Here is a 27,687-nt window from a genome sequence, read left to right on the forward strand (position 1 = left end):
TTCTGTTTCTAGCTGTGTTCTGTGTTCCCTGTGTATGAAAAGGCTCTTGACTTTTCTTGGTCATTAACCAGATGAAGATAACAAATCCTTGCACCAATTACGGCTTCAAGATCGTCATCTGAAAGCTGTTCTTCCCATCTTTAAACACTCCCGTCAAGTATGAACCCCAGTCCATGAGTGTGCACCACTTACTATCGGCTCCTGCACTTCCCCCAAAACTGCTCTTATGTAGACCACAGCATTTTAGCATACAAGCCAGCCTAGATGTGCACTGACTCCCAGTCTCTGTGGGATTTGGACTGCAGACACAGAGGCTCCTGCCTCTCCATCTTCACAGTTGGATGACACAAAAGTGGAGCCCCCTTTGTCCTGGAGCTGCCAGAACTGGCCTCAGGTGAATACAATGTTTGTCGAATGACCTGCAAGTGCAAATATGTAACTTTTGCAACCTCAGTCTTCAAGTCTGCCCCTCTCCCCAAATCTGGACCATGTATGCAAAACTGAACAGGCTTTTAAAGTAGCTCATTGCCCATGCATTAAAATAACACAAAACGTGGTACTTTTTAAAACATTTATATTTATATATATAAAATTAAATATATAATATATAGTGTGTTTGAGACTAAAAATATAGTACACAATATTCTTTTTTAAAAAAAAAAAGGAAAAAAATGTCAGAATAGGAAAAAGTGTAAAGGACACACAGATACACATTGCTAAAAATCTATGATGGTTTGTCCTAACAAAAATACTTCTTTTCCTCTTAGTTGTCATCATGGATCCATTGATGAGGAAGATTTTGGTAGAGAAGATTCAACCGACATCAGAATGGAAATATCGATCCCAGGAATAATTGGGGTTGACAGTTTGACCTGGGTACCTCGTTAAAAGTGGAGGCAGCATGGCCTTGTGGGTAATTTTTGCTAAGAAGTCTATGTATTTGATTGTATCAGCAAACTGAATGCTCACCCCACCCCCTGTGTTCCCAGGGGCGATGGACAGCCCCTGAAACCAATGGAAGAGCCTGGCCATTAGGTCACAAAGGCCAGTGGTTGTGAACCAAGATTGATAAGGGGAGTTCTGTGCATACAAAACCACTACTTTTGTTAAGAGCAGGTTTGCACCAGGACTTCCTAGTATGGCCTGTCTTCTGTGCAACGATTATTTCCTCTGGGAAAGGAGGCCAGGGCTCCCTCACAGTGAGGCAGGAAAACTAAATGCTCCACCCCCCTCGCAAATCCATGGAACAAGCCACAGACCTCAGTCCCCTCTACTGGCGCATGAGTGGTGTCAGCAGCGAGCTAAGGTTAGCCAGCGCTGGTCAGAATGCACTGTCTTCAAAAAGGGAGGAAAAAAATAGCAGGGAGAAGGGATGTTGTGTTTAGGTGACAGCTTTAGAGTCTTTTCGTAACAGTCAATGCATCTCCAGTGGAGTCTTGAGGTCGGTATCCCCGGGGTTCTACCATCGGCACTAGGCTCAATGGGTGAGCTGGGGTTTAGATCCCACAGGAATGGAATAGTAAGGAAATCAGGAGTTTTGAGCCTGCAGTGGCCTTTCCAGGTCATGTAATTTACCCACAGGGACAGAACTGCTCACACCACAGGATGAGGCAGTGACTAAGCCAGTAGACTTTGCATGTCCAAACATGGGTTTCTATAAATCCCGATTGCCTAACACTATGTAGGGGGCCAAGCATACATGGTTCACCCACTTCTACTTAAGGAGCCCAGGAGCTATGGCTCCTGACAGAGCAGAGGGGGCGAGACACAGGTCATGGTGCCTTGTGTCACCCAGAATTCTGTATGTTGATCTCATCCTTTTCATTTTGACCCAGACGTTTGTGAGAGTCGAGCGTGGCTCCACATTCCTGCTAGCCTTCCTTTCTCTTTCCCGCTTCAAGCATAGTCTGTAGTTAGACTTTGGCAGTGGTGGGGACAGGGTGGGCACCAGGATTCAGCAAGCAGGCTGGGCTTCCTACAAAGGGCAAGGCTTGTCCATAGCCACAAGAACTTTTTGCAAATGCAGAGTTTATGTCAAAACCACTAACCCCCTCTTCCCTCTGACAGCCCCCCTTTTGGTCTACAGGAAGGGGTCGGCTGCTCCCACTCCTGGCTTCTGGCTCAAGATTTTGGGGACTGTTTGGTGAACAAGGAGAGCAGTCTTTGGGAGACCGAAATGGAAGACAGCTCTCCTGTCTCCTCACATCTGTATGTGCTGAAGTCTGTATCTGCAACTGAGCCCTACCATGATCATAGATAGCATCCTACTGGATCTAAGAGAGCAACGCCAATAGCTTCATTTCACTCAGCGTTAGGGTGACATACAAGATCAGAACAGTAGTTAAAGCTCCTTCTAGCAGGTCACGGCTCCCCTGCCCCAACCCTCACCTCAATCGCTTACTGTTCCTGAGGGACAGGCAATCTGCCTCCTCAGATGAGCACAGCCAACAAAGAATAGGTCTAGGCAAAGACCAGAAGATGGAAGCAAGGAAAATAAGGAGGCGCCATCAGGGTTACTCAGCAAATGGCAGCTGCAGAACAGGATCCTGGGTCTCTTGACTCTTGGATCCGTTTTTCTTTAACTAAAGCAATCAACACCCAGGGTTAGACTCAAAGAACCAACATGCTGGAAGACTCTAGCTTCAGATGGAAGAGCCCTGTGGTTAAGGGACTTTCAGCTTCTGGTCATTCAGCAGGGCCCAACTCTGATTGTGACTGAGGGGTGTAAGTGGCAGGTGTCTGTCTCAGTGGCTGCTTCCTGCCCCTTGCGTGGCACTTGACTCCCAAGCGTTCCTTAGTGATGCTCTTGTTTGCATAGGAGGGACCTACCACTTAAATCGGAGAGAACTAAGATGATCAAGCCAAACCCCAAACAAGATGATTACTTGAGGCAGTACTGCCGTTTAAAATATCACTCTATTTAGACTTCAAAAGTGTTTGGATCATCCACGGCTTCAGGCGTCAGTCAAACTGAAAAACCTGCAAAATCCACTCACAAGACCCTACACTGCAAACACGCTGCCTCGCCAAGCGCTCGTGCAAGCATTCTGTGAGCTGAGCCTGAGTTTTCTAAACTGGGATATAGCTATGATTCTGTCGCTGGCCCTCCCAGGGCCCACTCTGTGGGAACGCACTCACTGGAGGAGAATTAGCAGCGGTTAGAGCTCCTTGATACCTGGTCCTTATTGGAAAGGAGATAACAGAGAATGTCACCCCCACAGGCCCATCTAGGTTAGTGATGAACCGTGCCCGATGAACGTGTAACTCATTAAAGTAAACATGACCAATGAATGGTGACCAATGAGGAAAAGCAAGGAGCACTCTGGGAATGCTTTCTCCCATCATGCATCCCTCAACGGGGATATGGACAGTAGACTCCTGTTGGGCAGTTGGGTTCTTGGGAGGGTGAGGCTGACACATGAGTTACACAGATTCTCTTTGGTTGGAAGGTGGTAGATGAGACATGGTACGGAATGTGTGTGTGTGTGTGTGTGTTCACGTGTGCAGGCTGTGTGGGAAAATACAACATGGCCTATAGAATCCAGTGCCTTTCCTGCTCTTCTGCACTAGGATCTCCATCTAGGTCAGCAAGAATTTTCCTGCTCGACCATTTCCCCGCCCCATCCCCTCACATTTCTCTCCTTGGATGCAAACATGGGACAAAACGAAGCTCACAAGGTCCCCGCTCCCCACACAAGGACATCATCACAAACCTGACGCTCAAAGCACTGAAAATGGAGGGACCAATCTGATGGGTCGAAGAGGGGAGGGAAGTGAAGAGGAAGCGAAACCAAAGCATCTACCACGCCATCTGCAAGGTAGTTTCTAGCTATGGTGAGTAGTTAGGCAGGGCAGGATAGTAGAGTCTGAGTCTTGGGACACTGCTTAGCTCTATCGGAATCCACCAGTAGGCGGGTCTCACCGTTCAGATGTCTACACTAGATTCAAAGTGCTCAGAGACTCAGATATAGTGATACGAGGTGTTAGGAGCCGGTGGAGGACAGGTGTCCTTTCCTTTCCACAGGGACTTGTGTATAGTGGGGAGAGCCCCCTATAGCCTTTCTTTCCAAATGAGGTTTTATTGCTTTTGAAAAATAGCCCCACGAGAAGTAGCCTCTGCTCTACCCAACTCTCCAAGGCTCAAGAGTTCGCACCAAGAAGTGGGGTAGATACGGTCAAAGGAAGCTTGTGTGGCTCCCACTAGTGTTGAATCTGAAACTGTTGAGCTATGCACTACACAGTGGCTCCTTGCCTGTCGACACGGTCCTGACCACTCCTCGCTAACATCCAGGACACATCTGGCTGGTCCAGCACAAAGCTGAGAAGAAAGGAAGCTGTGCCCCCTGGGGATTTTGGAAGCCCTCTACACTCAGAGAGCCACAGTAGCAGCCAGGGTGACTGGCATTTTGACCCCAACTCACCAAGGGCTGGATCTGAACTCATTGCTCCATCTGTAATCCCCTGAGATGGGAAAGATGAACACAACGTATAAAGAAATCAAGACAGGGACGGGTGGGCTGTCCCATGTTCCAGCAGCCTGCCCACCTCAGCATATCTCCATGTTTACTCACAGGAGACCAGAGGAGCGGGACAGAAAGGAAATGATAACATGTGCTCTTCTCTCTCCTCTTCTTTTCTCCTCTCCCCTCTTCCCCTTCCCCAGCCTCCCCTCTCCTTTCTCCATGCTTGGGTCAGGCAGAACAAAGGTCAGAAGAGACGTCCTCCTGAAGAAGAGGAAAGGGCAGGCCCGGGAGACTGGAGCATGCGCAGAGCACCATCCTTGGGATGGGGTGTTACTGGGAGACCTGCTCCTTATTTGTGATGGCCAGGAGGAGAAAGGCTGGGTCCACGAAAGGAGCAATGAGCAATGTCCCTGAATGTCAGGGAACAGCTGGAAAGCCATCTCCTCTGCCCCGCAGAGATACCCCCAGCCAGACTCCAGCCTCTTACACGTGAGTCTGCATGCGCTGCTGGAACCGCTGGCCGTAGTCTGAGTGTTGAGAGGTGTAGGAGAATCGAGTGGCGGTGGCATACTTGCCTATAGGGTCATATGCTTCATAGGGGGTCCTCTCCAGGCCAGAGGGTGGGGCCTGGGGGTAGCCTAGACGGTAGGTAGGATACCCAGCTGCCCCCGGAAAGGGGTGGGAGTTGAACTTCTCATAGTTCTCGTAGGACAGCTGGCTGGTTGTATCGGTGCCACCTGGAGCCGAAGGGCCAGAGGGTGTAGGCTCTGTGCCATAGTCAGAGGCAGGGGCCCGGCTGTACGTATTGAGCTGGGCATAACCACTGGAGTGGGAGAGGCGGGATGACGGGCGCCCATCAAAACGAGTAGGGCCAGGGGCACGGTAGTCAGCATATAGCACCGCCCTGGAGGACGGGCGATCTTCGTGGGCGCGCACGTTGTAATAACCATTGGTGGGATCCTGAGGGCAGCAAGAGGATAAAAGTGGGAATGTCCCTCAGTGTAATAAACTCTCACGGCTCTTCTGCCCACGCCCCATGCCAACCCACATCTCCTCTTCTCAGCGGCACTCCTCAGTTCCTTCTGCAGACTCTTGACCACTCCTCCCTGGCAGTCCTCACCACCCCCCCTCCCCCCGCAGAAACCTCCTGACCCAGCCCCCACCAGTCCTTTTCCTCACCTTCATCTCATACTCTTCCCGGGTATCAATGGTGTCACAGCGCAGGTCCTGCTTCAGATCCACGTCGTCCTTAAAAGACTAAAGAACAGGTGTGGGGTGTCAGGAGACAGACGCCATTTTTACCCGCTTTACCGATTCCACGCTCAGGAGCCTCTTGCTAAAGGAGGCTCTAGGTTTGGGGCAGGCTTGACTCTCACCATATAGGTTGAGGTAGAACCCCAGGGACCTGGCTTCTAGTGTTAATTTTGTTGCTAGTGTGTAATATGATATCTTGAGCAGAACATTGCTACTGTTGGGGAGGGCGGCCTCAGCTTAGTAATGAGGAGGTCGAACCAGAACTACCTACAGATTTTCCTCTATATGAGGCAAAGGGAGTTGGAGGGAAGGGAGGGGGGTGTAGCTATGTGAGAGTCTATATGAGTACATGTATGTGCTAGAGGGCACCAGTGTATATACAAGGGTGGGTGTGTCTGTGAGCAGGTTGGTTCGTGGGAATTGGAGTAGCAGGAACAGGCTAAACTCACAGAGGAAGAAGAGGTTAATGGAAGTTATTGAAAACTGTTGGGGCTGGCCATAGGACTACGAGGAGCCTGGGCCACGGGGAAAGAAGCATTATCCTCACCGAGTAGATGGCCTTCATGACCCGAGTTGCTGTGGAAATGCTAGCGGTATCATCCTCCCGGTCAGAGTGCATTGTCAGTGGCTCCCGATTCACCGTCTCTACCTTGATGTCCAGCTTCCGCAATGTCACATCCTTTCGACCTAGGACAGGGAGGTGTGGCTGGGGGCTTTCCGCTGGTTTGCCCTGTTGACCTCTAGCCCCCGCCCCCTGACGTGACCGTGAAGGGTAAGGTTGGGGGATGAAGGGTTTGTTGTGACTGTACACAGTGTCTGTACTCACTGCCTTTGCGACGTCGGTAGAGGAAGAACACTAAGGCAGCAAAAGAGAAGACGACCAGGATGCTAGCGCCAATGGTGGCCCCAGCAATGATGCCCACAGGTAGCACCTCTACAGACCGGGGTGGGGTGGGGGAGGAAGGAAAGAATAGGAATGAGGACAGAGACACAAGAGGACCCGCCGACTTGGCCACAATACACTGGGGCAACCCTGGATTGCGTGCAAAAGGTAAGTTTTGCCTGAGCTGGGCCGTGTTGACATCTAAGACCCAGGCCACACGGGAGAAGAGCTGGGCTGAGTCTGGTTTGCAATCTGTGCTTTAGTTTAACCAGAGTTGCCATCAGGGAAGCCAGCGATCCACCCCACCCCTCAGTTTGCCTCAGAGCTTTCTCTTCCTCTACTTGGCACACCCACCCATGAGCTCGGCCCCTCCCCTGTGAACTGGACTGTCTCCAAACTCCAATCTGTAATCTCTGTCCCAACCTCCATCCCCATGATCCTTGCCTACAAAGGTGTGTCTGCTCTATTTGTGCTGCCCGCCTGTGGCCCAACACTCCTCTCGAGTGCCCCCACTTCTCTTAGCTGAGAAGACACCCAAGAACTCCCCTTTTGGCCTTCTCTTTCTGGAATTACTAGTTGAATCCAGACTCTGGTTACAGACCTTCCCCTCCAAGATCCTTCCTAGGTGAGCTCCCACATTACACTTCTTGGTTCCCCACGCCTACCCTGCACCTTTAACTTAACCCAAACCGTTAGCTCTCCGGGATTTCCCCCAAGTGTCCTCAGATTCTCTGTATCTCCTTTTTCAACGGCTAGTTCTCAAAAAACAAAGAAGTGCTATTTTCCCTTCATCAAACATATCTGTCAAAGGCTAGGTACCCCCTTCACCTTGTCAAAGGTGCCCAGAGAGAATATATCTCTTTTAAAAAACCAAGGATGCTTGAAGGGGTTGGGGAACCCTTAGATTTTACAGATATCCTCTGTCCAATCTTCTCAATAACTCAGTGACATAGGCCATGTTAATCTGTTGCATATGTCATTTAGTTTTTCTAGTCTGGATTCATTTGTTTCTACTATGGAAGTTTCCTCACTAAGAGGAGAGTTTCTGGCTGGTAGGGATAAAGTTCTGTTTATGCCTCAACCCTTCATGGAGCATGCTCAAGGAACATTGGCATAGTAAATTAATTAGCAGGCCACTAAAGGCAGCTTCTGGCAGAGAGGCCCAGGAGAGAGTTATCTGGCTTTGAACCTCGCAATAGAAAGAGAAGATGGAACTCCAGGCTATCGTGGGCAGTCAGCATGGCTGACCTCGCTCTTCCAGCTGGATAATGGCTGTGCCTGGTCCAAAGCTGTTCCAGGCAGTGCAGTTGTAGTGGGTCTGGAAGTCGGCCTCCATGACGTTATTGATGGTGAGGGTGGACAGAACACCGCTGCCCGAGTTCGTCCTCTCCACGGTGTATCGTTCCAGGGTCCCCACCTCCAGGAAGTTCTCCTTCCATGCCCATGCCTGGGGTGGGAAAGGCAGGGTGGATGTAAGAAAAGGGCACATCCTCCCAAAGATACCCAATACACTCTCAGGTACCTCATCCAGTACATGCATGGTCCTCAAGACCTACATATGTACCCTCCCTCTGAAACAACCTGAGTCACACCAACTACCACGCATTCTTGACAGCGATCTTCTGTGTTTCAGAAGCCGTGGCTCCCACACAATAGACAATCTGCTTTGTCTAGGGAGACTCTAAAAAGTGCAGCCTTGAGGTCTATGCACCAAGTATGGATGTAGGGGAGAGGTCCAGGAATTACTGTGGTGCCATGCTCCAAGCGTGACACTGGGTGGTATTTTGTGATGTGGAGGCAGCTGAGTGAATGAGCCAGTATTCTAGTCTTGGATGTTGCTGGGAAGTCTGGATTAGAACTTGAGACCCCTGGGCTCCGTTTTATATACCTCCCACCCCAGAGCAACCACGTGGCCCTGTTTTCCCTCTCCAGGCCTTGTTTTCTTCATCACCAAAATGGCAGGTTCTGGCCATTGTGGAGCAATGTTCAGCCTTATGAGTCTAACTGCACACAAGTCTATCTTACCAGCATTACCATTCAGCAGCCCACAGAAAGCTGCTTGGCTCTCTGGAGATGCATCTGCCTGCTCTTAATTATGAGCAGGGAGTCAAAAGGCGTATCCCCCAGGCCTTCCATCCCTGACCTCCCAGCTGAGGCAGTCCTAACTGTGTGTTCTCATGGCATAAGGGAGGCTAAGGAAGAGGAGCAGCTGAATGCTGGCTCCTTCCCAGGGACCAGTCCTCCCCGCTCTGAGGCAAGCCTCCTGGGAGCCAAACCGTCTTCTGCCCAGGCAGCTGTGGTAATGAAGTATCCCTGGGCAGCCCTGGAGTTAGCCAAATGGTCATTAAATGTGATGAGGGTTTTGATGGTTAGTGGCCATGGGAGGAATGAATTGTTTATGGTATAGGAGAGAGGAGGAAGGAATGAGGGATGGTCGGGGATTGTGGGAGGAAGGCAGGAGAAACGGAAGAAGATTGGGATGGGTGGTAGGAGGAACTGAGGGGAGGGAGGACGGGCAGACTGATGGGAGGAGAGGGGGGGTAAAAGAAAAAGACTGGGAGATATTTGGGGGGGGAGATGAGAAGGGAGAGAGGAAGGACCTTTGCAAGGAGAAAACCTGCATCACCTGACTCCAAGAAACTCTAGTAGGTTTGTTCTATCTTCTCTCTCTCTCTCTCTCTCTCTCTCTCTCTCTCTCTCTCTCTCTCTCTCTCTCATTCTTATTTTTTTTTTTTCTTTTTTGGAACAGGGTTTCTCTGTGTAGCCTGGGTTGTCCTGGAACTCACTCCGTAGAGCAGGTTGGCCTCAAACTCACAGAAATCCACCTGCCTCCGCCTCCCGAGTGCTTGGATTAAAGGCGTGCTCCGCCACCACCCGGCCCTCTACTAGGATCCTCGCGACTGAGGCTGTAATGACTTTTACTGAGGGATATGGTCTCCTCTTCACAGATAAGAAACTGAGGTTTAAACCACTGATCTGCTCAGCACCGCATACTTGAGGGAGGAGGTAAAACAATGGAAACTAAAAAGGCCGAGGATTATGAGAGCAGAGAAGGGCGGGGAAATGAGGTAGGGCAGGCGGGACATCAAGGGCTGCCTGTCGGAGCCAGCCCAGCACTCACGATTCGATCCGGAGGTGGGGTACTTCCGATAAAGCACTCCACCTTACCGCCATCACCTCTCACAGCAAACTGCACCGCCTCACTGGAGATGATAGGGGGTCCTGGGGGCACAAAGAGCCGGGCAAGCCGGTCGGATCTCAAGCCAACAGCTTCAGTGCCCGTCCGACAGGTCTCACCCTCTTCCGGCACTCACCGTTTACGTAAAGGGGTACCTCTCGCTCGGCCACTCCAATTCGAGGCACTATGGCCCGGCAGGTATAGGTACCAGCATCTGCCTGGGTCACTGACTTCAGCAACAGTTGATTGCTGTTACTCAGGACCTGGGCAGAGAGATTAGCCTCGGGTGGGGAGCCAGGAAGCCTGGGCCCCTAGGTCGGTGAGGGGCCCCCGGAATTGGAGGCATGGGAAAGAAAGCATGAAGGGCCACAAGTGAATTCTCAGAAGGTGAATGTGTTCCTGAGTCTGGCTAAGTCTCCCCTAAGCCTCTAAGCAGGCTGGCACGGCGCGCCTGTATGAGAGTGCACAGGCTACGAGGATTATAAAAGGATACGGTCCTCTCTGTTGACTCCTCCCACTGCTTTTATTACTAAGCCAGGTAAGCCAGTTTATTCTGAAGCTTCCCTTTACAGTTCGGGCCCTAGCTGTCTGAGTCGTTAGAACGGTGTACTTCAGCTGTCTTCTACGCGCCTCTGCATCATTAATGCACTAAATCTGACGGCCCGCTCCCGGCATCCCCTTCACCCCGAGTTCCACGCAAAGTCCAAGGAGAAGAGATAGGGCTGACAGCGAGGATCCTCTTCCCTCCCAAACCCCAAGACCTAGAAATGTTCCAGTTTTGTTGTGAAAGACCAACTGCGATCCCTCCCGTTCTCTTCACTGCACCACGAAGTCTGGCCACCCCCCCATCCCCCCCCCCCCCCCGCAACACTCAGAATAGGCTGGGAGAGGTTTACCATGTTTGAGTCTTTCTTGGTCCAGGTGAGGGTGAGGGGGGGATTCCCAACCCAGACACAGGTGAGGGTCACATCAGATCCAATGTCTGTGGTGGTGGGCTTTGGATAAACGACAATCCGGGGGGCAACTAAGAGAGAGAGAAGTGGCTTGTCAGAGTCTCAGGCTCCTGAGAGTCATCAGCTCTGATGGGCTGTCTTTCTTTTTGCCCCCTATCTCCCATGTTTACCCCTGTCTACCAGGTTAGTGGAGTTTTCCTCCCCTGGCCCCAAGCACCTTTGAAGGACCCTGCTCTCTGCCCCTCCCCCGACACCACCCTCCCAGCTACTCACAATGAACGTTCACCAAAGTGCTGACATTGGTGCTCCCCACTTTGTTATAAACCTCACAAGACACGGGCTCCGTGAAGAAGGAATAATCAACATTCGTCTCGTAGCGACTCTCATGGGCGTCTTCAATCAAGAACCCCCCTTTGGCCCACCTAGAGGATGAGGCAGAACAGATGGGAAGTCAGAACCTGGGACTCTCTCAATTATATTCAGGGACACTGGCCTCCTCTGTAGCTCCAACTCCCCACCCCCACCCCACCACAACCATCCCACTCTGAAGGGCCTCTCCATTCATCATGTGCATACTACTCCCAAATCCAATCCTCTCACCTGTAGCCCAAGATCTCCGGGTTGGCTGTGGCCTGGCATGTAAAGATGACATGTTCACCTTCCAGCACTGTCTGGGGCTCAAAGGACAGAGTCACTGTAGGAGGGTCTGCAAAGTGCGGGAAAGGAGGTCAGGGTCCTTTCCGTCCCTGAGTGCCTCCCTTTCCCTCTGTAACATGTATATTCACACCACTTTGATGTGGAGTGAGAATTCAAGTTTACAAAATATCAGCTATCTACACAGAGCCTTTTTCCGGTGGCTCAGGACAAGAAGGATAGTGAAGGAACAAATTATCCAATGGGTGTAATGATCTATCGCGGCCACTAGGTGGCAGCGTGGGCCAGTTCAGCTTATGGTAAAGGGCGAGGGTAAGAGCATCCCTGACTAGGAGGAACGCATGGACATGTGCCAGGAAAGCATACTTTAGCCATGTTAGATGCTCCTGTGCCTTCAGCAGGCAGATACAATTCTATACTCAGTGCTCCATCTACCAACCATTATTACTCATGGCTCACACCAGGAATTGAGGGGAGCATTGGTCTTGGGCCCCTAGGATCCTTATTCTGTACTTTGAAAGCTGCCTAGGTCCCCGCTTCATGTAGCCTCCCCAACGCCCTACTCACGGTGTACATCAAGCTCAATGGACGTCTCCTTGCCATTGGGGATGGCCTCATTCATGCTGCGGCAGGTGAATACGCGACCAATGTCTAGGTCTGTGGGCTGGATGAGCAGTTGGCTGATGGTCGTCTCCCTTTTCCCATCCTTCAGTAGCTCCTGGGGATGCAGGGGCGGAGATGGAGTCAAAACTAAAAGCCCCCCCCCCCCCCCGCTCTCAGAGAAGCCAAAGGGTGGACGAACCTTTAAAGATCCGCTCCCTCCCTATTCCAGCTTCCCGTACTGTTAAGTAGTTGGGTAGTTTTAAAAAGCGTTCTGCAATTTACGGAAAAATCGAACAGAAAGGTAGTTTCCCTCTCTGCCACAGCTTCGCCCATTATCACATCTTACAAGAACGGTGAAATTGTATTCTAACAGATACCGTAATATTGATATCTTAATGCTAGCATGGGCATTCTCTCTGTGGCATCCATCGTTTGCTCTGTGTGACCGAGCCTTGTTCCTGGAACTCTCCCACAGCGAGTCTCTTCTCTATTAGAGAGCCTTTCCCAGACCTGTTCAGACCTCTGGGCTATCTCCTGCCGGATCCGGTAACTCTTACAGAGGGTACCTTACATTTGGCCCTGGGTACCACGTGTTTCAGCGGTGGCGCTAAGGTCCTAGAGTAGCGACAGATTCAACAGCTCAGAAGCTTACTGGCTCAGTGATACTGCGACCATGTTCTATATTGTCACCCACCTAAGGAAACCACACTGAACAGGAGTAAGGCCTCTCATTCAGACAGCCCTGCACGCATCTCTAGGGGACCACGGCAGCACCCGACTGATGCAAAACACGGTGATATTTGGGATCACCAGACTTAAGGGAGCGAGCAAAAGACAGGAGCAGACAACAAATGTGATTAGCAAATCAATTTGTTTGGCTGCCAATATATTTTAAAAACATGTAATTCCCCAGGAGAAAAATAACAGCTTTTGATTATTAAAAAGAAAAAAGTTGGGCCCCATTGGAGTCAAATGATTTATGAAATGGTCAGAAGGAAGATATTTGCTTAAGGCTGTGGAGGTCACTATCCGAACCAGAATCCAAGTTCTCCACCCTCACACTAGGAACACACGTGGGCAGCTTCCCTCCCCACGGGGAAGTGCCTCTCATAGTGCCCAGCCCAGGGCAAGGTGCACAAACATGCTGGCCACTGTCATCAGCTCTGCCATGTGATGCTGGTGAGTGACTTAATGTCCTTCACCTGTCACATCTTCTCCACCCAAGAATGTGCCTTTTCACCATGCAGAAGGGAGAGGGTAAGGGATCAACAGGGAAGCCAGACTCTGGAACAGAAAGCCAACTTTGCTGCTTTGCTCTCTGTGTGACTTTGGCCCTTGACTTCTCTGACCCTTAGTTTCCTCCTTTGCAAGTTAGAAATAACACCTACTTTATGGGACTCTTCTGAGATTAAAGAGAAATCGCCCATAAAGTGTTTGCTGTGCAGAGTACCTAGCGTACAGGAAGTACTTATGGGATGGCACAGTGAACCTGGAAGTCCATTTATCTTCTCTGGGCCTCAGTCTTCACAACTGTATGATAAAAGAGGCGGGTCAGATTGCTTAAAGGGTTTTATGCCATCTGCCCCTGTATGAGGCCAGGGAAGTGGAGATGACGTGGAGCGGGTCTATGGAGCAGGTGGGTTCTTACAGTGGTAGTCACAGCGCCCTCCTGCTGGGTCCCATCCCGGAACCAAATGATGGTTGCAGCAGGCTTGGCATTAAATGCTCGGCACGTGAGGTTGTAGGGGGTGCCCGCTTTCAGCAGAATCACGGGGGCCCCATCAATCCTTGTGTCCTCTGGAGGAACTGGAGGGAAGAGGAGAACAAGGTCAGCTCAGGAGGCAGCTAACTGTGCCCCTGCCATGGAGCTGTTCTTCCATCAGCATGTGTCTCCCTCAGCAGTGCAAGGCCCCGAGCCCCACTTACAATCAGTATACACAGTGCTCACTCGGAGGCTTCCCCCAAAGACCCCATGCTTTCTCAGCTCATGGGCTACTCTCTCCCGGTGGCTCCTATCGTCTGCGACTGTACTCACCATTGTTGCTCAAGGATAGTAAAGAGGGCTATCTCAAGGCCTTGAATTCACATCATACCCCGGGGAAGGAAGGGTATCCTTACATGTGGCCCCTTCCATCTGCTGGAACGGCTGGACGGCTAACTCTTTATCCACTACACCTTTGACAGGTTAATTTCTCCACAGCAGTTAAGGGTGTACTGTTCTGCTCAAACACAGGCTGCAACGGCCTGTGGCATGGATTCCCACACATCTGCCTCCTGTTTTAGGGTCCTTAAGCCACACCCTACAGACCCTTTCCACCTCATGTGGCTTCTGCTGTTTCCGCATGGGCCATGCCCTCTCTCAGAGCTGCTGTTAGCACCCTGGGCAAATCCTAGGGGATGCAGAAAGTTTCAGGTGTCCACTGGAGGCTATCTGCTATTGGTGGTTCCTCCCCTACTTCAGTCCCTTGGAAAAGCAGGTCCAGGTCTTACGGGCATTATAAAGAAAAAAATCTCCGCTGCCTAACGCATGGCTAAAACAGGCCTTTGCTATGTGTCTAAGGAACTGAGTTGGCTATACATTTGGACTTAAGAAATATCGTGCCTTTTCTTATAGCATGGCCACACAGGCTTCTAAATATTAAGGAAAGCCAAATCTCATGTTTCTGAAGGCCAAGAGTCCTAAAGTTCCCTTGAGACAAGGGTTTTTTTTTTTTTTTAATAAAATATTTATTCATTCACTTAATTAATTTGAGACAGACTCATTATGTAGTCTAGCCCTGCAACGAATTCATCTTTTTTCTTGCTCTCTGAAAATAACAGTAACAGGGAGACTGAGAGGAAGCTTCCAGGGCAGACCGTTGAGGGGAGATCTTGGGAGGTCCACAGAGCTGGAGGCAGACAGGGCTGTCCCGGTGGCGTGGGCGAAATGAAGGCTTCGGTGCTGAAGACGCAGTTGCTGACACAGCTTTCTGTTCAGTTTGTCCATGTGGAGTGGCGGAGCGGAGAAGGGGTGGAGTTTTACATCAGTGCCCTTCAGCTCTGGCCCCTCCCTTTACGGTCACGTGGTCATGGTTGAGCCCCTAAAGCCACTGAGCCTGTTCCTCCATCACCCGTGACACATTAAAGGAGCTTCTTTTGCTGACAAAATGGTTCTAAGGCTTCTGTCAGCCAATGATCCCCTCAGTCCTGGCTCTTCCTCTCTGCTCACCCCTATATACAACTCCGGAGACAGGGGCAGGGTTGGATAGAAGTGAGAGAAACTTGAGGAGTGAAGAAAGGGGAAGGCTCTCCTGGTCTGCCCGCTCTCTACAGTTTTATCTTCTACACTCTCGAACTGAGCTCCCATCTGCGCAGAGACGTTGGGTTCTTGCTACAAAGAGGGCAAGACAAATCGTTCCCTCCCACTGGGCTCACTGCCCTTGCCCTGTTCCTTTTCTCTCCACTCAGGTAAAGACCATCTGTCGCCTCCATCACCAACCCACATTTCTCTAGAATTTCCCAAGGTCTTTGATGTCAGCTGTCAGTTGTAAACTGGAAGGCAATTGACAATAATTTCTACCATTTACCCAGAGCTTAACTCTTCTTTGCTAAAACTCCTTGTGCATATGACTTTATTTAACCCTTAGCATAAAATATTAAATCTCAGAGAGGAAGGAAGGAAGGAAGGAAAGAAGGAAGAAAGGAAGGAAGGAAGGGAGGAAGGAAAAGAGGAAGGAAGGAAGGAAGGAAGGAAAGAAGGAAGAAAGGAAGGAAGGAAGGAAGAAAGGAAGGAAGGAAGGAAGGGCATCCTGTTAGCATTATGGTGTGTATTACCATGACCAATGGTTGGGACTTCTTCAGGGTCACAGGACAAAAATGGCCAAAGCATATCCTGAACCCAGGGCTTGGGATTCCCAGCAGTCTAGAACTCTTTTTGCTGCTAGAAGTACCCCACATCCCCGCACCCCCAAAGAGAAAAGGATGAGGTATACAAACTCACTCATTTTAGCTCCTCTCTCCTCTCTCCCCACTGCAATGACTTCAGGTCTGAGGGAGTTGGGCAAGGATGAGAAGTGGAGACCAGAGAAAGAGGAAGGGGCAGAGAGTCTATCACAGAGAGGCTCCCAGAGAAGGGTCCAAGCCAGAGAGAGAGAGAGAGAGAGAGAGAGAGAGACAGACAGACAGACAGAGAGAGAGAGAGAGAGAGAGAGACAGAGAGACAGAGAGACAGAGAGACAGAGAGAGACAGAGAGACAGAGAACACAGCGGAGACAGAAGCACCAAAACCTCACTGAGCTGCGGGGATCATAAGACTGAAGATGGGCCACTGCTGCCTCCCCCTCTGTTCTGTGTGGAGGCCAGTCCTTTCATTATTCAGATGGCTGAAAGCTTGTCATGGTGACATCTACTCTGTCCCCCTGTGGGCTACTGCTGGGAGCTCAGCTTCCAAGAGACAAGCCACTATAGTTGCACGCAGACTCGCTCCTGGGTCCAACCCCCAGGCTTGTTTCTCTTGGCTCTGTTCCCATTCCCTGATATTCCAGGGAACATCTACTGAGAGAGGGACGTGCTGAGAGAAGGAGGGGCAGGGAAGGCTGGCCTGAAGAGGAAAAGGTCTGGGGCTCAGGGAGAGCAGAAAGCAGGGGAGGAACAAGCAAAGTTCTCTAAGCAAACCGGACTGCAACGTAAACCAGGAAAAGTATGGGCTAGGTCCCCATCACCGTAACTTCTCAGTGCAGAGAGCCCCAGCTCCATGAGGGTCTGAGTCCTTAGTGTGATCTGGGCAGAGGCTGGAGCACAAGATATCGAACTTACAGAAACTACAATACCCAGTAAGGACTAGCATAGCACAGCCTCCTCCACGATTTTCCAGGTTTGTTTGTTTTATGGGTTTTTGCCTGTTTGCTTGTATTTTTGTTTTTGTTGTTTTTAAGATGGGGTTTCTCTGCGTAGCCCTGGCTGTCCTGGAACTTGCTTTAGTTTTTTTTTTAAGTGTGTGTGTGTGTGTGTGTGTGTGTGTGTGTGTGTACCACATTATATGCATGTGCCTGCAGAAGCCAGAAGAGGGCACTAGAATCCTCTGGAACTAGAGTGTCTAGCTGTTTTAAACCATCAGATGCAGGTGCCAAGTACTGAACCCAGATCTTCTGCAAAACAAGTGTTCTAAACTGCCTGGGCAGCTTTTTAGTTTCACGGTCTCAGTTGTTGAAGAAGTTCACGTAAGGAGTTGTTGAGAGAAAGCCAGGGAGAATAGAGACATGAGGGGAAAGGTAAGGCTAGGGGAAGTTCTGGGGTGTTAAGGAGGGGGACTGCACATGAGAAACAGGGCTTGGGGGGTCATTACTGAGCACGGTGAGTTTGGCCCGCCGAGAGCGCAGGGCAGCCTCCGTGGCCTGGCACTCGTAGGAAGCATCATCGGACAGCTCAGCATCTGTGATCTCCAAGTTGTATTGCCCGGCATCCGCAGAGCCCACGACTCGGTACCGCGGCCAGGCTGCAGGGGCAGGAAAAGGGAAGACCAGAGTAAGGCCAAGTCTTAGGGCTTGCACCACCTCAGCCTCCACCCAGGAGAGCTTGCCTTCCCTTCCTCTCATAGTGGGGCCATAATACGGGACGGACGAGGAGGGACCGAGAGAGAGAGAGAGAGAGAGAGAGAGAGAGAGAGAGAGAGAGAGAGAGAGAGAGAGAGAAAGAGAGAGAGAGAGATGAGCAAAATGGAATTTGTGATGCTGGTGGCTGGCAAATATTGGATATCAAGGGAAGGGGAGGAAAAGAAAAGGCAACAGGCACTGAGACCAGAGAAGAGAGGGTGCTGGCAAACATGGGGCATCTTGGTACTTAAAGGGCACTCTGTGTGGCTCACAAGGCCTCGCCCTCATTCACCACAGAGGGGAAACAAGGTTTACTGCTTCTCAGAGGACAATCCAAATGAGATCCCTACTCCTCTCTAAGACATAGCGTGGGTCTCTGTACCCAGGCAACCTTGCTTGCAGGTTCCTGCTAACCCCCAGCCAAACACCTACCTCCTCCCTCCCACTCTCCCCTCTTCAGAAGCTGTGCGTCCCTCTGACTGCATATCTATCGACCTCAGTCTTTCTCATTTTCTCCCTCATCAACAATAGATCCGTCAAATCCATCTCTTTCCTTTATAGATTTGCGCCTTGCAGATTTCCTCAACCCAGACAGACAGCAAATGATCTCACCGCCTTCAAACGTAATAAGGCCAGAAATATGTAGTCCCCCCATTCCACTCACACCGGCCCGGCGCTTCTCGGCTAACAGCGTTATTCTCATAAAGCACATTCTGCCACTGGTACAAAAGCCAAGGGTGCGCTTTTAAGGCAGGCGGGCTGTGACTGTTAAACCCGCTTCACAAACCAGCTAGCCAAGGCAAAGAAAGCAAAGGAAAGTGGTTTTCCTCAACTCATTCAGTGGGCAAGTGGCCGAGCTGTAATGAGAGCCAGGTATCTTGACTCTGCTATCTTTGGGATCTAGAGGGTTAGTGCTTTTTGTCTCTGACCGAATCTTTATGCTTCCTTCAGCCCTGGCTATATACCTGGTACTTAACAAATGCTTATGGAATTATTAAACAAGAAAGTGTTAGGCTGAAGGTCTCTAAGCCATGGACCATGTAGGGGGCAAAGAAAAGCATGAAGCGCTCAAAAGGCAGACAGCAAAGGGAGAGATGCTGTAATTATATTATAATTTAAAAACAAAGACAAGCCAGAAGGGCGGACAGTACCCGGGCATACCATCTAGATGGAGCAGGGTAAGCTTTGCTAGCCCAGTGCCTCCCACACGACCTGTCTGCGGCACCCCACGGTGTGCCCCAACTCTGTCTAAAGCCCTTGATGTAAAGTGTTGTTTCTCTTGATCTCCCAGGCTGCCCGCTGCCTTTCCAGCCCACAATCTGAGGAAAGGCAGAGTTGGCAGGTAAAAGTGACACCTCAGAAGTCAAGATCGGGACACAGGGAAGGAGGGGGAGAGTAGAGAATAGGATTTCTGGGTGCCGGGGGGCTGAGCAATTACACCCCTTTCTTCCCTGCACATGCTAGCATGCACTCTAATGAAGGTACCATCCCAACCCCTTACTCACCTTTAAGGCCCTGGCCCATTCCCAGAGCCAGCCCGTCCTTGGTCCACTGTACAATCCCAGAGTAGTTGAGGAGCACGCATGGGAGCACTGCCCGATGTCCAGCCACCACGGTCTGGTCAGCTGGCTCCTGGCTGAAGCGAGTCTGGGTCCCAGGCAAAGCCAGAGCTAGCAGCAGGTAAGAAGGTGAGTGAGGAGGGCTGTGCTGAGGGGTTCCTCGCAGTATCCCCTCTTCTCCCTCATCCAGTGCCACGCGATCCCTTTACTTCATAATCTTCTTCTCAGGGCCCCAGGTATAGGTCGAAGGTTCTGGGGCACTGAGTACTCGCCGAAATGGCTTGGCACCACGTAAAGGTCTTTGGATTGGGCCTGACCCGATTTTGATCATTGACATCCAGAGAGAGGCCCTGACCTAATGACCACCCGCTGCATTAACAGCAGAGCTAGGGTTAGAGTTCAAGACCTTGCTGTCCAGGTTCTAGGCTGGTCTCTACAAATCCTGCATCAGCTGCCACCTCTTAGACACTCAGGTTCATGGGTGACACGTTCACAACCAAAAAGACTATTAGGCCACAATCTCTCTCCATGCCGTGTGGGCCAACATATGTTCAGCCTCACCAGGGACAGCATGCCTTCTTGTGTGCATTGACTATTGCTAGGCCAATATATAATATATAATATAATATATAATAGTATAGCCAAAGCCACATAGCCCTGAACACAACACATGGAACAATGGCCCTGCTCCATGTGTTTACCCTTGACCCAAGGGCTGGGGCCTGGGGATGTTCACACTGATACATCCCGCATGCACACAGCCTCCTGCATCCTGGGAGCTGAGACAGTGCGGGACTTTGTTCTGTTCTCCCTCTGGCTCCCGGAGCTACACATGGCTGCCTGGCTGGCAGCTTGGCTGCGAGCGTTTGATTAGAGAAACTGCAGAGTAATTGCCTTTAATTGTGGAGCCTAAATGGAGTAGGGAATTGGATTGCGGATTTCTTCTCTCTTGCTCCCCACCAACAGGCTTGCTTCATCACTGGCTGGCCCCAGTGGTGCGTCAGGCCTGCACACTGCACACAGCCCGGTGAGGGTATTAGCATCCCATACTGGGCTATCAGGAAACAGAAGGACCAACAACGAGGGGCCGGCAAAGGGTTAAGTCGGAGGCTTCCTTGCCGTAGCTCCATTGGGTCAGGCCAGGCCGTCAAAATAAGCTCTCTTCAAAGCTTAGACTTCTGGTTCACCTCTCCCTCCAGCTCCTTGAGTCTATAGGGATAAAAACCACCTAATTCAACTCCTTCCAAACCCAGCTTGCCTACTCACCCTTCCCATTGCAAGACCTGCCTCTTGCCCAGTATAGAGGCTCTTTCTCAATTTTTACTTTGGGATAAAACCCAGGGCACTCTACCCCACATTCTCCTTTCTGGAAAATTCTCCTAGGCTGAGCCCCACAGTCCCTGTGCAGGCACACCGTGTCCCACTACTGAGACCCGCTGTAGCAGCATGAACGGTGTCCATGTTTTTTCTCGGGAGGTGGGAGGCCGCCTGGTGGAGGAAGTGTTTGTCCTCTCTGTTCCATTAGAATGGAACCGCCCATTCTGGGTCTCCTGGAATCCGGAATAGGAAGCAGGCTTTGCCCTTGGTTAAGTGTGACAATGTATCTCTTTGCATCTGAGAGAGCCAGGATGTTAGAAACGGGGTTCCATTTTGTGTGTGTAAAAGGATCCCCGATTCTGCAGACCTGATTCCCCTTCACCCCTCTTTAAGAAGAAAAAGAAAAGGTTCATCTACATTTCCAGAGGCAAGGGCGGCAGGAGGAGGGCTTGGTCAGGTGAACAGCCAGTGTTATCAATGCAAGCATTTGCACACATGATTATTCAAATTTATTCATATCCTTGCATGTTCTTGAGTGTAAACTCTCCGTGTGCTGCAAACTCTGTACTCCTGTTTATCTTCCTCATGGACCCTTGAGCCTACGTCAAGGGCTTGTGAGAGGCCTGGCCTGGGAACTTGGATCAGAGTCTGGATTGATATTCATAGCTTTTCTATCTGAAGCCTGGGTGACGGTTTCTTAATGACATCTCCAGAGGGCATTGGGCAGCTGGTTGTGCGGTTACTTGCAATGAGGTCAATGTGCCTGAGGTGGGATGGTGGTGGGTTTCTCCTGGAGCCAGGAAACGGATCTCAATGGAGTGAGAAACAGGAAACCCTGGTCCGGTACTTCCTTATCTGGTCTTCCACTTGGTCACTATACAATGACAAGTCTGGACTAGACTACGAAAGACCCTTTCTACTCAAATGCTAAGAGTAGAAAGGCTTAGGAGAAGACTCAAGGTTCCCATGGTCTCTCTGCAACTCTTCCTAACCGAGTGGCCCTAGCCGAGCTACCCTCTGAGCCTCACTTCCTCACATGAAAATGATGTCTACTCTCTGAACTTCTGTGTGGTGGATTCCAAGCCTATTAATGTCTTTTGCATGTACCCACTAAATAGTGGTAACTATTTACCCCTGAGCAGTTGGACAACTAGAGGTACATACTGGAGTCTCTTCCAGGAACCCATGATGGAGTGACAGAAGACTGGTGTTTGCTTTTCTATGAAGTCTGAAGTAAAATCTTTTTTCTTTTTCTTTCTTTCTCTTTTTTTTAGCCCTAGTGGAAGCAATTTAGTCTAAAAACAGAATGGAAGCAAAGACCAGCAAAGTCCAATGACGAAGGAAATGGGAGGAGGGGAGTGTCTAAGAGTTTGAATCCACAGGAAGACCACTTTCTGTACCAAACTCACAAGCACTATTTGGTGTCCCCAAACAACCCTGTAGCCAAGACAACATATGAGGAAGACCAGATGTCATGGGTAGTACTTAAATCAACTTATAATTAGAAAAAACTGTAAGTCCGATCTAACTTAATTCTACTCCCTAAACTCTATATAATTTAGGTCACTCTTCAGGTCCCTGGGAAACACTGCTCTCTTCTTTGAGATTCAAAGAGTCACCTTTCCTGGGATGTCTCCTGTGAGTTACTTATATTACCTAGGAACCTATCTATTGACTTCTTTTTTCTGCTATAGTATAGTAGGACCATACTCCCAGGCCACCTATCTCAGCACAGCCTAGGGACCCATTTCTGAGTCTGGACTGTGTCACTCACAACCGTAAGCCACATCTCTTGGCACAGGGTCTGACCACCTGGCATACAAGGGTGCTCAAGGTAAGTGTGGGGAATACCCAAGTCCAACCTTGTGGAACTTCTGCAGAAAAGAGCAGGGCACGATCCACCATGCACCCCCGCCCCATCCAAATGAGACTGAAATGGGTAGGATGTGAAGAAACATCCTGGGGGAGGAGGAACTCTGAAAAATGGGATATAGAGCAGATCTGGGAAGGATAAGGAGATAGTCTAGAAGGTGAACAGAAGTGTGACCATGGAAGAGAAAGCCCAGGAAGCTTGAGAACAGGAAGGCTAACAGTGTCCTAAAGGTGTGGGTGTCTTTTAGCATCAAGAAGGTACCAATAACCTAGAACAAATGGTCTAGTAAGTGGCACATTACAACTCAGACACACCTCTGAAGTCCTGGGGACCTGAGCTACAAGCTAAGCCTAGTGGACCCTGCACAGAACCGAGAAGGAAATCACAGTCCATCCATATGTCTGGGCCCATGCACTTGTCTTCATTCATGTCCAGAAACAGAACCAGCACAGCACAGCAGTGCAGAGAAACAACCAGAAAGGGTCTGGCCATAGGCAGATGAGCACAGACTAGTCTCTTGCTAGCATCAAAACAACAGCCTCGTGCTTCCAGTGGAATTTTAAAGAGCATTCCCACTTTGATCCTGCTTCTTCGCAGACTTCAGACTCCAGGACTGATGAGGTGAAGCGGCCACAAAGACAGATCATAACGCATATGTACACAGGCACGTATACACACATGCGCGTTCCTACACACACACACACACACACACACACACACACACACACACACACACATGAGGGGATGTTAACAGAGGTACTGAGACAAGCACTGAGAAGCAGAGCCAAAGATATACATCCACACAAAGGCAGAGGAGCCAAGGAACAAGGAAAGACCCTTAAGACAAAGACATCTGTAGAGTCATAAAGGGGCCAAGGTTAGAAGAGAGCTACAGACCAAGAAAGATCAAGAGCAGAGAGGCTCAGGGTCTCCAGAGATAAGGTCGGCTCAGCCTTTCCTCAGAATCGGGTACCTAGAGAGGACCCACTGTCTGAGCAACCTTTTCTCTCCTACCTCCACAGGGATTTCTGGAGACTCAGCTTGGGTTCTCCCTTAGGGCAACAGTGAACAGGGCTAATGAAGGAGAGATAAGGGAATGAGAGGGACTCTTAGGAGAACTTGGGAGTGCAGCAGAGCCCTGTAGAGCTCTGTGCTCCCTGCTAACCTAAAAATGGGGATCTAGAGAGCACAGCTCCCCCACCACCACCCTCTGCTTCCTCCTTAGAGCCACCAGCTAGACACAAAGCTCTTCTAGCCTCAGACTCAGGATTGCTCCCCCTCCCCCAATTCTCTCACAGCGGTGTCTGGGCGGCTGGGTAGAGCACATGCCACAACCTGCCATGGATTAAAAATTACTTGTGTGTGTTCTGTGTTCCCACTCTCCTGGGAGCCTCTGAGAACAGAGGCTTTGATTTACCATTTCTGTTCATTCAGTTCCAGCAAGGCCCCGCAAAAACAAATACCTCCAATTATAAGACGCTGATTGCGCGCCACACTGATGCGCTACAGACGTTGTTTCTAGCATGATAACCTGCTACACAGTGGTAGTTATCTTCTGCGTTTTAAAGAAAGAGGGGATTACAGTCTGGCAGTCTCCACTCTTGGTACTGTCCTACTCCAGGGATATCCAGTCTTGTAAACGGATTGCATTTAGGCTACTGGCAGCCTCAGGTCCTGGCTCATCTACCACGGCTGACTTCAACTTTACAGCTTAGACTTCCATCTCCACAATGCTTACCTCTTGGATGGACAGTTGAGACTCAGGTCCTTAGTACCACCTTGTATGTTACAGTCGACACAAGAGGAGCTTTATGTGAACGTGTGAATGGTACCCAAGGCCTTGAATGCCTTTCCCAAGACCAAGAGTTTCAGTGACAGACAAAATACCAGTCTTTGAGCCACCAATGGCTGCCAGCAGGTGGGGGTGGGGGGGAGTAGGTTAATGACCCACTGCTACACTAAGACCGACTGGTACTGTCTAACCAAGCTGTAGGACACCAGAACCCAAGGACATAGGAGTAGTTACTGCTCATATTAAGAAATCACAGCTTTCAGACTGAGCACAGGGACCCCGTGAGGATGCTGGGAGTGGGGGTGGGGGGATGAAAAAGCTGAAGGGGGTTGTGGCCTCATGGGAGGAACAACACTGTTAACCAACCAAATCTTCCACAGCTCCCACGGACTAGAACACCAACCATTGAACACGCATTGAGAGGCCCATGGCTCCAGTTGCATATGCAGTGGAGAATAGCTGTGTCAGGCATCAATGTGAGAAGAGACCTTTGGTCCAGGGAGGGCACGTTTTCCCAATGTAGGGGAAGCCAAGGCACTGAGGTGGAGAGGGGGATGGGAAACTTGTGCACCTTTGTGAAGACAAGAAGAAGGGGAGGGGGTTAGAAGTAGGGTGAACGAAGGGGATAACATTTCAAATGTAAATACAGAGAGTATCTGATAAAACAAAATTAAAAAAGAAATCACAGCTCAGAGAAACCAAGAAGCTTCCCTTGGCCACAGACCCCCAGGAAACCAACCAAGCTCTTCCTGGAATGCCTTCTTGGTAGCCTGCTGCTGTCTCTCCTGGGTCCCTCCTAAGCCAGACACTGATCCTCAGGCCTCTAACCCCCTCCTATGCTTTCTCCTCATCTAGTGCATTCTTCCTCTTCATCGTGACCCAGGTCTGTCCTTTAGCCATTCTCCACTGTCCTTAGAGCACTGGGGGCCAGAGCCAGGCCAGTCTTTGTTTATGAACAAATTTCTAATCTCTTTTTCTGCTGGGCCTACCAAGGACAAAGGGGTCAAATCTCTTTTTGTTGTTGCTGCTTTTCCCCCCCTGGCACTGGTCACTGAACCCAAGTATTCATGCATGCTAGACAAAGCTCTAACACTGAACTACATCTCCAGCTCTCAAGCCCCCCTTTTATTTTGATGAAGAACTAGGAATCAGCCCCTAAATGTTTGATATGATGGTCATGTTTGTAACCTCCTGGTGATAAACATCTTACGATCACACATTGACAGAAAGAAGAACACATGTCCTGCCCACGTGAGCACCCTTTCTGCATCCTTGCATGGGAGGACACATCTGTCTGTGCCCATGGGCACCAGTCTGCTCCGTGTTCTGGACCACATGCCCCAGTGGCCATGTTCCCAGAGCGTAGCTGGACAGGACCAGGACCAGAGAGAGTGGAGCCAAGCACATGGAAGCCAGAAAGCTAGGCAGCAGAAGAGAGGGATGGCGGAGGCTGAGCCCTGTCTCCTTGGATTTATCAAAGAGCAATAATGAAGCCCCTGGGCCGCAGTAGTTCCTGGACTCATCACTCTGGACCACGCTACTGTTCAAGGGAAAACCTTTGATTCACACTGACAGCTTTCAGATGGAACTAAATCTCTCCACTCCACTCTCCCTCCCTCTCCTGCCTTCCCTCTCCTCATCCTGACTGGACTTCCTTCCCCACCCCAGCCTTTCATTCAGTGCAACCACCACACAGCCTTTCACAGTGGATTCTCTGAGAAAAGAGGATTTCAAGTCTCCGGGATGGGTCAGCGAAGAAGGAAGGAGGAAAGAAAGAAAGATCTGTACTTGGGACTGAGGGGAAGGCCACTGACAAGGCTGAGGCAGGTCAGAGTGAGGGCAGAGAACGGAAAAGAGCAGAGAGCCCTGTGGGACACCCTGAGGCAGACCCTCAGACCAGAAGTTCAGGGAAAGAGAGGCTCTGCGTCCGCTCAGCTGAGCGGACAGGAAGAATCTAGGTTTGTTGTTACTGCCTGAAGTCCTGAGATGTTAAAATGGGTGTGAGGACCTAGAGGAGCTGCGGCCTCCTCTGACAGATGAAGGCTTCACTTAGGGAGTCAGAGAACTTACAGATAGGTGTACAAACAACAGACCACACCCCCAGATTCATGTCCAAATACTTGGGACTATTACAACCTCTACCGTTCTGCCCACAAAGTCCCCCAGCATCATCTTCCCCTCCAAGTACAAAAACTGGGGTTATAGGAGCCTCGAATGCCCTGTTCACCCCCTTCCTCCTTCCAAGCCATTCTTCACCAACAACCCATGTGGCCACAGAACCTCAATGTCTATATCCAACGCTGGAGGTAGAGAGAACAGCCAATGGGAACTTTTTCCAGGCACCAGATGGGATTTTGCAAATGGCCACAGCCTGGCCTGTTTCCATCCGTTGGAGTTGACTAGAGAGGCCGGCTGGTATTTGCTGTGATGGGAAAGGAGGTTTATGGGTCTGTACTAGCAGATCAGTCTCCCAAAGAGACAAGAAGAGAGCTCAGGAATACAAGGGGTAGGACGGGAGTGAGGGACAGACTCCCCACACTTTTGCCAGAGACAGGCAGAAAACCCAGGGACCAGAAGTTGAAGAGGTGTGGGGGGATCTGGTCTTGTGTAAGTCTGGTCTTGGCTTTGTCGCCAATCTGGTAACTGTGGGGAAGACACCCCACTCCTTTGGGAAATAGCTTCTTTAGGTGTAGCAGGAAAGGACTGAGTAATTTGGCTAAAGGAACCTCCTGACTCTGAGATTCTAAGAGTCTACTATCGCTGCCTCTTGTTTGCCTAACGCTTAGCCGAGTCTTGAGGGTACACCCAGTCACCTTTAGAATACAAGGGAGCCTGGGTTCCTGGGCCTATTCTAGTGTCTTCTGCACAGCAGAATGTGTGGGACAGCAGTGGGTGTATGACAACAGAGAAGACCCAAATGGGGTAGCCCTCCTAGGAGGCAGAGGCATTCCTTGTTTTCCACTGTAAGGAAGTCCTATTAGAGTTCCTTTTTAAAAAAGATTTATTTATTTATGTATATGACTGCTCTATTTGCATGTGTGCCTGCATGACAGAAGAAGGCATCAGATCCCACTACAGATGGTTGTGAGCCACCATGTGGTTGCTGGGATTTGAACTCAGGAACTCTGGAAGAACAGTCAGTGCTCTTAACCACTGAGCCATCTCTCTAGCCCCCTATTAGAGTTCTTACATCCTCTTCAACAGTGAATCAATAAAGGGGAGAGAAAAGGCAAGCATGGGGTTTTGAGACCATTTGCTAGTTTTGGGCCAACTCACAAGGACACTGCCCTTCAAATGGAACAGGCTGGCAGGTGTGACTAGGAACAGTCCCACCTGTCTCATCTTGGCCTCCAGCCCCCAGGCACCTGGGGCAGACCTGATCTGACAGCTCTGTGTAGATATGGCCTGGCAGGGAGGCCAGGATGATGCGTCACAAAAAGTACAATGGTATGGAGAGCCAAGTGTGGCTGGCTGTAGCGAGTATAACAGGCAGAAGCAGAAAGGGGCCAGCAGGGCTCTGTGTTTGGTTCTGTTAAAAACAAAAACAAAAATCCTGAATTTCCATTTGGCTCCAGTGGGCAAGGGTAG

The 27,687-nt window shown here is 50.3% G+C and overlaps 1 protein-coding gene across 1 annotated transcript in view; it reads right to left on the reverse strand.

Moving 5' to 3' along the window:
* Positions 1-629: 629 nt before the first annotated feature.
* The window catches only part of KIRREL1 (kirre like nephrin family adhesion molecule 1), a 92,374-nt gene continuing 65,316 nt past the window's right edge, over positions 630-27,687 (reverse strand). The window contains exons 3-16 of the mRNA XM_080915251.1: positions 19,064-19,228; positions 17,312-17,461; positions 13,637-13,794; positions 11,953-12,103; positions 11,332-11,437; positions 11,005-11,153; positions 10,675-10,802; positions 9,915-10,041; positions 9,722-9,822; positions 7,849-8,047; positions 6,544-6,651; positions 6,265-6,404; positions 5,643-5,720; positions 630-5,423 (exon numbers count right to left, since the gene is read on the reverse strand). Coding sequence (XP_080771377.1) covers positions 4,947-5,423; positions 5,643-5,720; positions 6,265-6,404; positions 6,544-6,651; positions 7,849-8,047; positions 9,722-9,822; positions 9,915-10,041; positions 10,675-10,802; positions 11,005-11,153; positions 11,332-11,437; positions 11,953-12,103; positions 13,637-13,794; positions 17,312-17,461; positions 19,064-19,228 — 2,237 coding nt within the window. The 3' untranslated portion in view covers positions 630-4,946. The remainder of the gene's footprint in view (positions 5,424-5,642; positions 5,721-6,264; positions 6,405-6,543; positions 6,652-7,848; positions 8,048-9,721; positions 9,823-9,914; positions 10,042-10,674; positions 10,803-11,004; positions 11,154-11,331; positions 11,438-11,952; positions 12,104-13,636; positions 13,795-17,311; positions 17,462-19,063; positions 19,229-27,687) is intronic.

The sequence above is a fragment of the Micromys minutus genome (genome assembly GCF_963924665.1).
Source record: "Micromys minutus genome assembly, chromosome: 4".
NCBI lineage: Eukaryota > Metazoa > Chordata > Mammalia > Rodentia > Muridae > Micromys > Micromys minutus.